Raw genomic sequence first — 16,260 nt, 5'->3', positions numbered from 1 at the left:
GAAGACTTACAACAAAACAGGTGAAATATCTCATTAAAATTTAGAAAAAATATTTGTATGCCAGAATAACACACTATATATGTTGAGTTAGAGTTGTATTTTTCATGTTTTTAAACATGATAGTAAAGGTGCTTAAAATGTAATACATAATTCTATGAGCATTTTTCTTTCCCTTGCTTTCAAGGAGTTTACAGTCAAGTTAGACACAAAAGCTATAACAAAGAATAAAATATTTCCATTCACTTCAATATAGATAGAACTGGAGGACATTAGGCTAAGGATATAGGCCAGGCAGAGAAAGACAAGTGCCACATGATCTTATTAATATGTGGAATCCAATCAAAGAACCAGAGAGCAGAATTATAGTAACTAGAATCTAAGAAGGGGAAGAAGAGAATGAGATAGAAGAAGCTTAGATAATAGGTCCAGTTATACGTAGGAGGAAAATTTCCAGTGTTTTATATGTCAGTGAGATGAACATATTTTACAATAACGTATAATGAGTTATTATATGTTCTATAAAGAACTAAAAGAAGGCAGTTTTTAAAGTTTATCAACATAAGCAATTCATGATTAGGAGATGGAAATGCTAATCTTCTTGATTTTTGTCATTAAGATTATTTATATGCTGAATTATCACACTATGTCATATAACTATGTATGATCATTGTCAACTAAAATTAAATATATAACTCATGTTACTTTTCAATTATATAACTGACTTAGAACCATGTTGTGGAAATAATTTCAGTGTACTTTAGGCAATACTTTAGCTATGACTTCATGTAGCACTTGTTTATATATTAACATCTGATTGTTAGTTTCTCAAAGGCAGAGATACTTTTTTAATATTAATGAATGGTACCTGACATGGTGCTTACAGTAGAGAAGATAATTGTAAAATTTGATGAATGAATCAATGAACAAAAGAGGTTTGAATTTCAAAAAAAATCTGTTTATACTGTAATACGTGATCACTATTAAGGGCTGGCTACTATGTCCCAGCTTTAGGTTACGATTTGTGAGAGATGGCATGTGTTCCTTGCCTTCAAGGGGATTACAGTCAGATTAGAGAGACAAATCATATAACAAAAAAGAGTTCATAGGCATCATAATACACAAAAGAAGCTTGCAATACAGTAGTACTTCCAAGGAGGCAGGTCAGTGGAATGAGGCTTTTTAGAGCTCCAGAATTGAAGCCGAGTTTTAAAGAAAGAAGGATGGAAACTCAGGTTAAAATCTAGTTTTCACGGTCTAGGAAGGTGGCTCAGTGGTAGAGTGCTTGCCTTGCATGCATGAGGCTCTGGGTTCGATTCCTCAGCACCACATAAGCAGAAAAAAAACTGGAAGTGGTGCTGTGGCTCAAGTGGTAGAATGCTAGCCTTGAGCTGAAGAGCTGAGGGACAGTGCCTAGGCCGAGTTCAGGCCCCACGACCCGACCTCCCCCCCCCAAAAAACAAAAAAAAACCCAAAACTAGTTTTCACTTTCTTTTGCATCCTGAGAGTTTATATAAAAATAGCCAGAATTTTAAAAATTTTAAATTATACACAAAAAACTTTTTTTTAAAAGTTGTGATTTCCATGTGTCTGTTACATGAGGATGGTTATAGATAACAATGTAGTAGCATATAATCCAAAATAGCTAGAAGAGAAAATGTTGAATGCTCTCATCACAACTAATGATAAATGGTTTACATAATAAATAACCTAAGTATCTTAAGTTGATCAATAAAAAATGTATAAATATACCAAACTATCATATTGTACCCCATAAAGATGTGTAATTATTATTGGCCAATATTTTTTAAAAAACTATTTGGATATATTTTTAAAACATAGCATTTAAAAATATTGTGTCTAATCATGGCAATTGGCCAAAACTCAGTGGTACTTGCCATTTTTGGAAGAAGCATGTTTTCTCTCTGAAGTTTGATACAGTTCACATCACTCTGCATTGTCTCAGACACAGCTTATTTCATCTGTTTTAATTATCTTCTTTTCTTCTAAGCACCCTAGATAGAGAAAATCTCATAAACAGAAGCATAAAAAATGATGTGAGAGAAAGTATTCCCATGTTTTCTTATGCCAGTCTGTGTGGCTACAGTAATGACAGTAGTCTTTGGAAACTATTATGTAGTGGTGTCAAGATATAGAGAGGACCTAAGCGTGTCAAAAGTCTCCATGTTCCATTAATTGTTGCTATACCACTATACCAGGTTTGAGAATTAATTATCTCAGTGACTGAACTGGTCATTTGCTTAAATCTGACACTTAAAAGTATATTTAATTAGTTGGCTGAGTGAGAATGGATTTACATAGTAATATTCATGCAGTTGGAGTCAATTTAATTGTTCAACCACTTCATTTAATTTCCATGTACACCCTAATTCTTGTTTAAATCATCTAATGATTTTTGTAACAAGGATACCATGTTCCTGGAAATATATTGCTGGAAGCCCAAACTATCCCTATGTCTGGAAGATGTACTCCACCCTCATGCCATAAAACTTAGAGTCTTCATTTTTTAAATTACTAGAGTACTCTAGTTCTCATGGTTGCAGAATTTGTCTGGATTTACCAAATTCAATATGCCCTGTATGAAGTTTCCTATCTCAAAGTAGTAGAAAGTACCGATGCTGAAATCTAAGCTGTGAAGCTATCCCAATACTAAGATCAATGCTGAGAAAAATGCATTCAATTCTATGTAAAAAAAACATTGTTTAAATATAGCAAAATATAGTAAAGTTGTGGCCAAAATGGAACCTATTCTTAAAAATCCCTATTTCTGGGGCTAGGACTATGGCTTATTGGTAGAGTGCTTGCCTATCATGCATGAAGCCCTGAGTTTGATTCCTCAGTACCACATAAATAGATAAAGCTGGAAGTAGTGCTGTGACTCAAGTGGTAGAGTGCTAACCTTGAGCAAAAGAAACTTAGTGACAGTGCCAGGCCTTGAGTTCAAGCTCTAGGACTGGCAAAAATAACACCATTTCTCTGGTGTTATCCATATGAAAAAATGACAGTTCATGTCAATTGTCTTTATGTTTGGCTCTAAAATTTCAAAACAATAAACATAGCTCAATTTTGGACTTAATAAGCCTTTTCTTTGCATTTAGTCCAGTGAAGCCTATCATACCTCCCTCTACCTCCTCTCTTTTGAACTCACACAAAAATGGTATGTGTGTGGGGGTCTAAACAATGTCAGTTTTCATGTATTCCCCATATATAGAATGCTATCTTCCGATAAGAGAGCCTAGGGTTTTAAAATCTTGCTTATAATGACAGACCTTTTCCTTTTCACTTATGCGTAAGTTTGATTTATTGAGAATAAAAAGAGATTGTCACCACTTTTCATCATGGGGTGAGAAAAACAAATAGCAGCAAAGATTGATAGACTTATAGGGAATGTTTTTGTTTGTTTTAATATCTTGGCCCACTTGGAAAAGATTGGCATTGCCCTAGAAAAACATAGATCTCATCCTCTAGATCCATTTGCCATTTGGCTTCTATCAGAGATTCTGATTAGAAAAGATAGGGGAAGTATATATATTGTCTTTAATTTCTGTGTAGTCACAAACTTACAGCTGGCTCTGTCTAATCAGTCAAAACGCCAAGCCAAGAATTCCATCTGAAAGGACTGTTTGAATGTGTAAACTCTAGGAGAATATAAAATTAATTCAGTCTAGAAAACTTGGCAGGTCAGGAGAAGTCAAATCAGGAAAGGAAGTTTTTAAAAGAAAGTGAATCTGAAGTCCAAACATATGTGGATTTTGGCAGATTCTATGTCTTTCTCCTTTGTCCATCATACAGAGGTCCAGGTCTCCATTTACAGATCTAGGTACGCCTGCTGAGATAGGAAAATAAAGAATGAAAGGGAAGTAGATTCCCCAGTGGCCTTACACTGCTGGAGATGGTTCAGGTTGATGCAAGGGTTATGTGAAGAGTCAAATTTTACATCTTGTCTGAATCTTGTGCTATTGAGATTGCAGAACAGGGGACAGAATATAGTTTATCATTAAAACTATCATTATTATTCAACTTCAATTGTGATAGTCTTGGTGCTTGAGAAGGAGCTTACCTCAGGACTAAGTCAACTAGCGATCATCAGTTAAACAAAGGCTATTATGGAAAAGTATTAGAAAGTATTTAAGGTTATTTTTGTTGTTGTTGTTGGTTGTGGGGCTTGAACTCTGGGCCTGGGTATTGTCCCTCAGCTCCTCAGCTCAAGTCGACCACTCTACCACTTGAGCCACAGCACCACTTCTGGTTTTCTGGTAGTTAATTGGAGATGAGTCTCATGGACTTCCTTGCCCTCGCTGGCTTTGAACCATGATCCTCAGATCTCAGCCTCCTGAGTAGCTAGGATTACAGGCGTGAGCCACGAGAGCCCAGTTTAAGAGTAATTTTCACTGGCATGACTTTGTAGAAAGAACATAGGACCAGGAAATATAGTGACAAGATTCTTGTTTCAGCTCAAATATATTTCTGTAGGAATCAGTTACTCATTATAAAAATGAGAACGTTAGAGTTGGAGGTGAGGCCTGGCCTAGAAAATACCAAATGTGTCTGTCTGTTCAGAATCACAATTTTTCTGTAAATTATTTATTTATTATTTTTATGATCTTTAATTGTACAAAGGAGTTACCATTTAACAAAGCACTTCATAAATATAATGCATCTTGATCAATGTCACCCTTTCAACATTCTTACTCTAAAAAGCCATTTCTAGAAATATGGAAAATAATTTTGAAGAACCTTTTGATTTATTATGTCTTCATGTGAAATAAGTCTACTAGTTCAGTTGAATGTGTAGAAGTTCAATTTTAAAGGTTAACATAGATTGGAGATAACTTTTCATCTTGTCATCCAACTATGAAGCTCCTGGCATTCTTAGCAGGCTATGTGTACAGTTAATAATCAAAGAATAAAAAAATTATCCTATATAAGCATCAGATACATAAATCATGGGCAGATGATCTGTTCACTCTTTACTATCTTAGTGCTTGTTAAGTGAGACACTAGTTTTATGTGCACCAAGAAGGATGCCAACTGACTTAGTATAACAGTAAGAGTCATTATTGAGAGTCAGTCATATGAATGGAATTCTATATTATTTCTATTAAAAGGGTCAGCATTTGTAAACAATGTTTCTTGCAACAAATCTATTGACTATATGATATTGTAAAACTCGTTTCACGTTTTTCTGCCTAGGTTTGTAGTCTTTCATGCCTATGATTAAAATTCTGTCTGGGAGATAAATGTACCTACAAAGCTTTATCTTTTCTTGGTGGTAGGTTGTCTTCCGACAAGCAAGGTACCAACCACAAACTAAGAAAGAGTTCTAAAGGACAGAGAAGTTTAATCAATCTCATGTTTACAGAGTTGCATTCTTAAGAAAAAATTGCAGAAAAAAACCAAATAACCACAAAATTTATACTATAGTTCAATATTCTGTTTTAATTCATGAGAACTTTGTTCATAAACTTTCCCCCCTTAATCTTTTCACAGAGAGGAAGTCGTGCCAGTGTAAGCTTCCAGATCATCTCAGAGGTCCAAAGTGGGAGGTCACCAAGGCTTTCCTTTTCTTCAGGGAGTCTAACTCCAGCGACTTATGAAAACTCCAACATAGCAATCTATGAGGTAGTCCATCCAACAGTTATCTAATGTATTGCTTTCTTGCATTTTAAAATAAGGCAGTGATTTAGGAATTAGGCTTTGGGTGAAAATCAAGACTTTTGGTAAGTCCAGTTTTTTGTTGGTATTCAGTTACAGACATGGTCTTTTTGTGTGTCCTAGTACTTGGGTTTGACCTCAGGGCCCAGGCGCTGTCCCTGAGCTTCTTTTACTCAAGGATGGTGTTCTATCATTTGAGCCATAGTGCCATTCTGGCCTTTTTCTGAGTAGTTTATTGGAGATAAGGGTCTCATGGACTTTGCTGCTGTGGCTGGCTTTGAACCACAATCCTCATATCTCAGCCTCCTAAGTAGCTAGGATTACAGGCATGAGCCACCAGGTTGGTTGACATTTTTGACAATGTGTTTCCTCTACAACTAATCCACTTACTTATAACCTCATCAATATTTTAACTCCATGTATTTATTATGTATTTGGAAAAAGACTCAAACATTAGCACATGCCACTATTCCCACAAAAATATATGTAATAAAAAAATTAAAAGACTATAATAGAGAAAGAAATGACTCGAGCCTCTTGTTTGGGATGAAATACCCAGATATAAACAGGCTGGGAAGGGTTTTGTTATTTTTTTTTCTTCTGAGTCTACTTGTTGTTCCCATGCTTATTATCTGCTGGTGTCATTGAAACAATTATTTTCCTTCACCTGTACCGCCTTTTGGAGTAATAGATTATTTTCAATTGCATAAAATAGAAAGCCTTTTTTGACTAAAGTTTCTGTTTCTCAAGATTTACGAGGTCAGACCCTACCTCTGTTGTAAGATATTGGAATTTGGCAACTAGAACAAATCTTGCATCAGTTGGAGAGATGAACTGTTTCTTCTCAGCAGGAAAGAGTTAAGCAGGGGGTAAAAGGGAAACTAGGCTGTCTTGTCCCTCCTAAGTGAGGCCTTCCCAGTGTGGTTTCTTTCGTTTGTTTGAAGATACTCCCAAGAGCAGCAAACACTCTCAACTTTAACATTAAGTACAAAGAAAATTCTAAACAAGGAGGAATGAGTTTTTAGATTGTTAACCACATTGTATTTTCCAAGTGAGTATTCTTTTCTGTTGGAAAAATAATTCACAGTGGCCTTGCTCTGGTTTGAAACTATCACTTCCAAAATTCAGTTGTTATAATTTAATGATCAATGTGATAATATTAAGAGATGAAGCTTTGAAAAGGTGTTCCTCTCTCAAGAAAAGGTTAAAGGAGCCTCACACAACACTTGATTACCTTGTTCTTCTACTTTCTTCCATGTGAGGACTCAAAATTCTCTTTAGAAGACCCAAAAACAATGTGCCATCTTGGAAATAGACAACAGCTCCTACAAAACCTGTTGTCTCCTGCTCTTGGATTCTGCACCCTCTAGAACTATGAGAAATGAATGCCTGTTCTTGAAAAATTACCCAGTACTACACAAATGGACTAAGATGGGCCTACATACCAAGAATGTCATGGCATATTTTTTCAGTATACTTGAGGACTTTGGCTTAAATTTGAATCAGAAAGCTTCTAGATCTTACCTTGGATTTAATTTTATCAAAGAGGAGAAGTTTTTCAATTGTATGTTTTTGGTAAACAGGCAGCTCTAGTCTTTCAAAAACTGAAGAGAAGGTAATCAAATAACTTCAGAATGTCAAATGGATGGGCTGATGGATTTATAATTATATCAATTCTTCTAAGATTTAGAAGTATGTATCAATAGCCTTGATTTTTTTCATCTGTAAAACAAAGGTTTGAAGCAAGTTCTTAATCCTGAGTGTTTATTAGAATCTCCTTAGCAAAATTAAAATATACTTACCTCTAGGCTGCCTTTCCTTGAAATTCTGGTTTAGTTGGTATGAAGCAGGGCCCAGGTATTGGTATTAAAGTCCCTTAATATGTGCATCCAGGCTTGATAATTGGTCCACTCAGACCTCTAATGCCACTTCTGGCATGCATATGCTATATTCTTTGATTCTATGGAAGAATTTAAGTGTTTAAGAGTTGTGGTATGTTTTATTTGGTGGTGTTTGAAGATTTAAGTGTAGAATTGAGAAGGGAAAAGAAAAACACTTGTATGAAACTGGCCTTTAAGACATTGTCAATTATTTTCTTATTTTTAGAAGAAGGCAGGATTCTGAGTGAGTTCCCAGAATGACTGTTGTCAGTCACATGATGAGTGGGAGGACATTTTTCCTTAAAAAGGATGATGTTTGAATAATACTGCACAGTATAGTCAAGATTAAGTGGAGTACAGGGATAAAGGGACAGACGAAGCTAGAATACTACTGGCTAAGGCTAAAGAAGACTGATAAAAGAAGTCCAGTGTATCTTAAGTGGTGATCTATTTAGAAGACTCTTTCTCTACATTCTGTTTTAAGTAAGTCATATTTTTATAAGAATTACTTTTGGAAGTCCTGGAATTTCCAGTTTATGTGCCAGATAAGGTTAAGTGTATTAGATACCCAAAAGCAAAAAAAAGACAGGCTTTTGTAGTTGTACTACAAATTTACCTGATTGTATACACAGAGACGTAATTTTCAAAGTGAAAGACAAAATTATCCCTTTTAGAGATATTCTTTGAAATATGGAAGTGAAAGCCAGATATGCTGAAGGAGCTGTGATGACAGATGCAATGGGAGACATGTCATGATTGTTTTAGCAACCGTAGGGGAATGGAAGAGGAATGAGAAGTAGTCTGATTCTTTTGTTTTGTCATTTGTGGGGCTTGAACTCTGGGCCTAGGCGCTGTCCCTCAGCTCTTCAGCTCAAGGCAAGCATGCTACCACTTGAGCCACAGTGCGACTTCAGGTTTTCTGGTTGTTAAGTGGAGATAAGAGTCCCAAGGATTTTCCTGCCCAGGTTGGCTTTGAACCTTGATTCTCAGATCTCAGCGTCCTGAGTAGCTAGGATTACAGGTGTGAGCCACTGGTGCCTGGCTCTAATTCATATACTTGGGAAGAACCCACTGCTTCCTCTTCATTTTTTGTTTTCTGACTCTTGCCTCCCAGGTTCCTCTTGTTTTCCTTTTTATCTCACCTTTCTTTTTTTCCACTCACCTCCCTTTCTAAGAACCCTTTTCCTGTCTCCCCAACTGCTTTATCATGTATAGAGCTCTCTCCCCCTCTCACTTCTACTGACCATCTTCTCTTACTTATCATGGAATCATTGATTAGAAAAAATGAAAAATAACAAAGAACGCATTAAGTAAGTCCTGCTTAGAGCTCCAGCTGAAGGGGAGGTAGTAAGGCTACCATTGAGACTGAAGCAAAGCCATGTCCTAGGGATTTTGTTCTCTTGCTTTTAAGTTAACACATAGTGTCCTAAATACAAACCTGATGAACTTTAAATTACTTCTGAAAATTTACTGAATAGTTTGATTTTTTCCTTCTCTTAATTAAAAAGTGAATGATGGATGAAGTATTATATCATTCTCCTTTAAAAGAAGAGAACAAAACAAATAGTGCAGGCGTGGTGAAGATAAAACTTGCCCATTTCCTCTGTTTTCATCATTATTCAGGAAATAGGATGCACATAGACTTAATAAAAACTTGATTACAAATTTTGTGAGAAATTTCAAATACCCCTCAAATCCATAATGGGAAAAACAACAAACTAGGAGACAGAAGACCATGATTCAGATCTGCCTCTGCTTCTGAACTTAGGCAAGCCAGTCTTGGAAAAGTCTGTTTCTTTATACAAATATGAAGGAATTGAGTCAGGGATACATTAAGGCCCAGTCCAATTGTCAAATTTAGTGAATTGGCAGGGAAAAGCTATTCTTAGCTACCAGTGGTAGGTAATTAATAATCAAGAAGGAAGGCTGCAGTAGGACTAACTCCACAAAGGCCATATTACATATCAGAATGTATCAGGTAAGTTAGGGCTTCTAACAATGATATTTAGGTTGTACTCTGCATAAAGCTACCACATCTGAGAACAGGCTTCTATTCATAGTGAAGAATTATCCTAAATTAAATGAGAGTTATGTACATGCAGGAACAGAATTATGCCCCCCTCAGACTGGTTTTGGAATAGGGTAGAGTGCAGAGTCTTCTACCATCTAAATCAATCAGCATAGCAGACTATGCACATATACAGTTAGGGGAAAATACATGTGAACATAGTTATGCATGATCTTCACTAAACCCCAGAAGATCCTTGAGGTTGCCTCTCCTTCCTACCTCATATTCTCAAGAGTCCCAAGTGTAGCATCTTTCTTTGGCAATTATATCCTGACTCCAAAGATCCAGAATCTGGTGATGTGCAAAGCATCTTGTTGCTGATAGAATGTGCTCTGGGGTGTATGTGAATACATGCGAATGTATAACATGCATGTGTGTATGTTGTCTAATATCATAAGGGTACCCAATATACTCCCATAACAATTGTTCTTGCAGAAAATGCCCTTTTCTGACAAGCACTAAGGTACCATAGTGCGTAGTACTGGCTGTTGGTGGAGTAACACAGTTGCTAATGCTGAGGGAAGATAGTTTTGTCCATCAGTATTTTTGATACATTAGCTGATATTTGTAGAATCCCAGATAGAATTTTATTTGTTCAGCTTAAGACAGCCTCTGATCTCTGTACAGGAGAAAGTCCTCTGACTGGTAAAATGCCAAATTGGTGTCAGTCTCTTCTGTCTTCTATGAGTCAGTTTTAGGTCTCTGGCTGACTGCAGAGCTGGCTATAAGAAAAACTTAGTGTGGTGAACAAGGGAGAGTATGAGTGAAGGATGTAGAGGCGGACATGAGGCATGGGGAAAGTCTGGTGTTAGGTCTTAGATTGGACATGTATCAACATCACCTGGAAGACTTAGTAAAACTCAAATTTCTAGCGTCATCCCCAGAATTTGTGATTCCATAAATGTTGTTTGGGACTTCACTTTTGGTCTTTCTAACCAGTTTCCATGTGGCACTGATATGGCTGGAATAGGAGCATTCTTGGGGAACTGCTGGCTCAAATGCTTCAATCATTCTGCAGCAGATACTAATCAGAGACTGGTCGTCTGATCTCTGTGGGCAGTGAGCTTGGCTTGTGTATTTTCATTCTGCTGCTGAAGGTCTCTTGGAGCCATTCCCTAGCTTAACAGCTTTGAGCTTCTTGGCTTAGAAGATTCTTCCTAACACAGAATGGGCGAGAGTTACTCAGATGCCCATAGCACCCATTAGCTTTTGCCTCTGGCAGATTTCCAGTTTTGCTTTTCCAGTTGGATATGTTCCCCAATAAGAGTAGTTACTCTTTCTTATTCCTAGAATTTGATTGCAGAGAGCTCTCTGCTTTGTGATTCTCTACTTGATGACAAGTTGGTACAGCCTATAATGGATTCTCCAGGCTCTTGGTAATAGATGTGAAAACATGTTGAACAGTAAAGAGCATTGTGCAAATGTATGGGATTATTGTTATTACACAGGAAAAGGAATCTATATTTATAATGCTTTTTAAATTTTTGGAGTAGGGCAGAACTAGATAAGGCTTGATGACTGATGAATCCTTGAGGCTATGCACATAGAAGAAAATAATCTACCAGCACTGATGTTGAAGTGAAGACCATAAAATAATTGGTTTTGATTTGATGGCAGCTTTAAAAATAGCAATTTTGTATCTCCAAAGTTAAGATTAAATGCTAATTACTCATTTGATCATTATACTCAAGTATACATGTACCAAATGATCACAACATGATCCATAAGCATATAAACATTAAACAATAAAATAGTTTTGAATGAAAAAAATTGGCAATAGATTTAGAGGTCTACTTATATTATTACCATTATGCATTTGTGCATTGAAATAAATAATGCTTAATTTACATTTAAGCCAGTCAGTTTTTGAGTAAAGCATAAAGAGCCCCTCTGCCAATGGCCTGCCCTACAAGAGAAAAATGGACCAAGGAAAATGAAGGAAACATTTGCTGCATTACATCTCTCACCCTACATCTCCCACCGCAGATGCCTCAAGGCAGTGGGAATTGCAACCTCCAACTATCACCATTAATTGCAGAAAACCTAATGCTATATCAGTTAGCTATGAATAAGTGAAATGACCCAGAATGTTCTGCACCTAATTAAAGAAAGCATTTCTGAGAGTGATATCATTATTTATTCCTTTTCTGAGGTCTGCATACCTGAAATTGTTTTCATCAGTTAATTGGCATTTTTTAACTTTTTCTGTTTGACCTCATTTTAGCTTGGAATATAGAAATTATGTAGTTTAGAAGGTGGGGTGGAAGGGAGAAAAATCTGTTTGGCTTGTAGAACTGATATTAATTTCAAGTTTCTGGTAACTAAGTCTCATCATTATTCTCTACCTGTTCTTTCCAGGGTGATTGGGTATGGCTGAAAAAGTTCCCTCCTGGAGATTTTGGAGATATTAAGTCCATCAAATCAAGAGCAAGTGATGTGTTTGAAATGGTATGAGACACTTTCATTTACATATATTCGTACTAAAATTAATAATTTCATCAAAGTAATTAATACTAGCTGGTTAGGAAGATCACTTAAGGAAGAAGAACAGGGAAACTACAGGTTTGTTCCTGGCACTTAAAGGACCTGAAAGTCAAGAAACATGGAGTGAAACCACAGTCATTCAACCTCTCTGAGCCTTAATTTCCTTCTTTGTATTAATATTAATACATATTAATGACTTCTTTTTTTCCTTCCTAAATGGGGATGAGAATTAATATATTAATAGGAAGTTTGTAGTCTGGGTCAGCCTAGGCATAAATGTGAGACTTTATCTGAAAAATTACAAAAGCAAAAAGGGCTGAGTGTGTGGCTCAATTGGTATAGTGCCTTCCTAGTAAGTGTTAGGTGCCAAGTTCAAGACACATTACTGCAGAAAATTAAAATAAGGTAAAATAAAGAATACAGTCAATCCATCTCCCAACTAACCTGCAAAGAGCCAGGCTGGAAGCATGGCTCAAGACTCTTTAACCAGCCAAACACTGGAAGTGCTATTGTAACTCAACGTGGTAGAGCACTAGCCTTGAGCAGAAGTGCTCAAGGACAATGCCCAGGCCTTGAGTTCAATCCTCCTTGAATATCAACTGGGACAAGCCATCCCAGCAACGAGCACCTAGACTCAGCCAGTCTGGGGAACAAGGGAACATGGAGAGGAGTAAGAGGAGATGATGTCACATCAGCTACTTTGTGCCTGCCCTTTCAAAATTAACCAGAGCCAGGAGGTCAGTAGAAGTAAGAAGCCTGCCCATCCAATGTCCAAACCTGTCTGCCTATTAACTGAACAGGAATTTATATTCTTGCCTTTGTCACCTGACTTCTCTACCTAGTCGCCAGATGTCAGAAGTAGCTAGGGACATTTCTACCAACATTTTCAGCCCCAAGTCCTTCCTCTTGCCATTTATTTGCTCTCTAGTATTTTTTTTCCAGCCCCTCAATGCTCATGAGACTTCTCCGGACTTCATCTAAGGACTCACGCCACCAAGGGACCGCTGCTGCTCACTGCCTTCTGGGGGGGGGGGACCAAATTCCAGGCTTTTACCCCTATTTTCAACTCCCCTTGTCAGCAGGAAGTAGCCAGAGAGAATCCTCACCCTATTTCATGATTATTAAAAGGGTGGAATGTAAGGTCAGCTCCTGGATGGCTAGCAGACTCCACCCTTCTTGCAGCAAAGTCTCCACCCAGTACCTGCGTTACCTAGGCAACTAGCACACCTGGAAGAGGTCACATCTGCATCTGCTGAGGTCACATCTGAATTTGATGTGGCCACACCTTTCTCCGCTCATACCCTAGATAAGTCTAGCCCAGGCCCAGACTCTCTCTCTGCTCTCTCTGCTCTTGTCTAGCTCTTTTCTAGCTCTTTTCTCTCTCTTTCCTCTCTCTTTCCCAGCTCTCTCTCTTTCCCAGGCCTTTCCCAGCCCCGTGGAAGGCCAACCTTGCCTGGTCCCAGCAGGTCTACTGAGTAAACCTACCCCTTACCTGAAAAATAACAACAAAAAAAAACAAAAAACAAAAAAACCCCAAAAGAATGGAGTCAAAACAGGGCAAAACCTATTTTGGGAAGCTAATAAACCGTAAGAATAGGAATAAAGAGATAGGTATTGACCCAAATTAGAGTATGTCTATGGTAAGTTGTTTGGGGATAGTTTTGATTTTGATACCATTTTAAATTAGTGAAAACCCTCAATAATTTTATAGAACTTGTATACTCTGCCCAGATTTAGCAATTGCTGAAATTTTGGCCAGCTGTTTTCACTATAAATTTATTTTAAATCAGAATAAGGGGTTATACTATGCTCCTTTACCTCTAAATACTTGCATGTGTATTTCCTAAGGCTCAAGACATTCTTTTATATAAATATATAATTGATTTATGATCAAAATCAAGACACTACACAATATCTCAACTATGTCCCTATTCTAATTTTATCATTATTTTTAATATAATACAGCTAATTCCCCCCACCCCATATCAATTTCTAATTTAGGTTTACACATTGAAGTTGGTTTCATTGCCTTTAATCTGAAGCAGGTCCTCAGATTTCTTTTTCTTCTCTTTAATATTCTAAAGAATTCAAGTCAGTTAATTGATAGATGGTTCAACATCTGTGTTTGCTTAGTGCTCCTCATGGTCAGATTTAAGTTATACACCTTTAACCAGAACACTACAGAAGTGATGGTGTGTCCTTTTCAGTGCAGTTTATCAGAAGGCACACAACGCCAGCCACCCCATTACTGGTAATCCTAATTTGGATTCCTTAGTATTGCCAAATGCCAGTACAGTATCTTTACAATTCCATAGCCCTAGACTAGGTCCTCAGGTCAAGTGGGCAATAAGCCCTTCCCTCTTGTTTTTGTCAGCAGTGCTTAGGACATTGTCAACTCATACATTTTGTGTAAATTTTACAATCAACTTACCTATGACTTCAATAAAGACTTTGGGAATTTTAATGGGGATTGTAATTGATTTATGAAGTCTAGGATAAATGGACATCTTAGCAATATTGAAGCATCTATTAATGTAGGTTTTCTTTTATACCACATCAATGTTATGTTTTTGATGTTGTTACATAATGTGTGGAAATGGCGATGGTAGACATCTTTGCCATGTTCTTTCTCTAGAAAAGGGTTTGATGTCTTACTTTTAAGTCTTGTACATGTTCTTTTCATGTCTGAATTTCTGTGAATGTTTGTAATGGTGAAGAACTTTTATACTTTCTCAAAAACATTTTTGCTACTTATTGCAATGCTGGGTGCTTTTATGCTTTCATTCTGTTAGTGTGATAAACTACATTCTTTAAAAAGAAATAGTAAGTACATCTTCATACCTTCAGGATAAATCTGACTTTATTATACATTATCCTGTTTATATATTAGTGCATGGGATTTGCTAAAATTTAAAATACATTTTCATGTATGCTTATGATGAAAATTGGTGTGTAATTTTCTTTTAATGTCTGTCAACTTTATGTACCATAATGTAAGTTTAGAAGTCCTTATTTCTGAAAGAACTTATATAAGATTGGTATTACTTATTGTTATTTTTTGGTGGTTCTATTGTTTGCATGCAGGACTTGCCGCTCACTGGGCAAGTACTTGCCACTTGAGCCATACCTCCAGCTTTTACTTATCATATATTTAATAAATACCATCAATAAAATTATCTGGAGCTACGATTTTCTTTGTGAAGATGATTTCTTTGCTAAATTTCTTTGCTAAATACAAACCTGTTAGGGTTTTTATTTTTTATTTTTATGTGTTACTAAGCTTAATAAATTCTGCTTTTAAAAATATATTAATTTTTACATTATCAATTTTGTTAGCCTATACCTATTTATAAATTCCTTTATTAGATCACTATGTATCTATAAGATATCTTATAGATACATAGTGATACCACCTCTTTCTTTCCTGATACTGATCATTGTTACTTTGCTCTTTTTAATCAGTTTGGTTAGATTTTTATAAAAGTTAATACTCTTCAAAGAATGAAGTTTTGACTTCCTTGTTTTCCCATTTGTTTAATTTATTTATCCTTTCCTAGCATCTTCAGTGAGAAATAGTTTTAAGCATTCTTTGTTTTAGTATCACATATTTTCTCTTGAAGCTCTGTTGTAGCTCCATCTCACCAAGTTAATTTTTATTTTGAGACAGGGTCTCTCTATGAACTCTAAGCTGGCTTTAAATTCATGATCCTCCTGCTTCAGTCTTCTGAGTGCTGGGATTATATGTATGGGATACCACACCCAGACTCACCATGTTGTATTTCTTTTGTCTTACAACTGGAAATAATTTTGATTTCCAATGTTATTTTTTGATGTAGGCATATATTGTTTAATTATTTATATATTGTTTAATTGAAGTTCTTGTAAAGATCATATTTGATTCCTCATTTGATTATGTGTGGTTCTAGAAGATTATCTGAAATTTTAGTATGTTTAATCAGTAGGGGGTTCTCCTTTCACCTGTTAGGTAGACAAGGGAAAAGAACTATTAATCTATGTAGTGACTGAGTTTGGTTAAAGCTATATGGCTGTTTTAGTTAGATACATTTTATCTTTTTGTTCTCCATTTTTTCTCAGGCATATCCTTCCAAGAAGGCAACCTATTCACCTCTTTTTGTTGGGGGGGGGTCCGGTTGC

At 36.4% G+C, this 16,260-nt stretch overlaps 1 protein-coding gene across 1 annotated transcript in view; it reads left to right on the top strand.

The window, feature by feature from the left end:
* Gucy2f (guanylate cyclase 2F, retinal) overlaps positions 1–16,260 on the top strand; it is an 88,196-nt gene that overhangs the window by 35,548 nt on the left and 36,388 nt on the right. Inside the window, exons 7-8 of the mRNA XM_013025855.1 lie at positions 5,509–5,640; positions 11,980–12,069. Of these exons, the coding sequence (XP_012881309.1) occupies positions 5,509–5,640; positions 11,980–12,069 (222 nt within the window). The remainder of the gene's footprint in view (positions 1–5,508; positions 5,641–11,979; positions 12,070–16,260) is intronic.

Source organism: Dipodomys ordii, unplaced genomic scaffold, assembly GCF_000151885.1.
Source record: "Dipodomys ordii isolate 6190 unplaced genomic scaffold, Dord_2.0 Scaffold88, whole genome shotgun sequence".
NCBI classification, from domain to species: domain Eukaryota; kingdom Metazoa; phylum Chordata; class Mammalia; order Rodentia; family Heteromyidae; genus Dipodomys; species Dipodomys ordii.
This window is presented reverse-complemented; position numbering and strand designations above follow the sequence as displayed.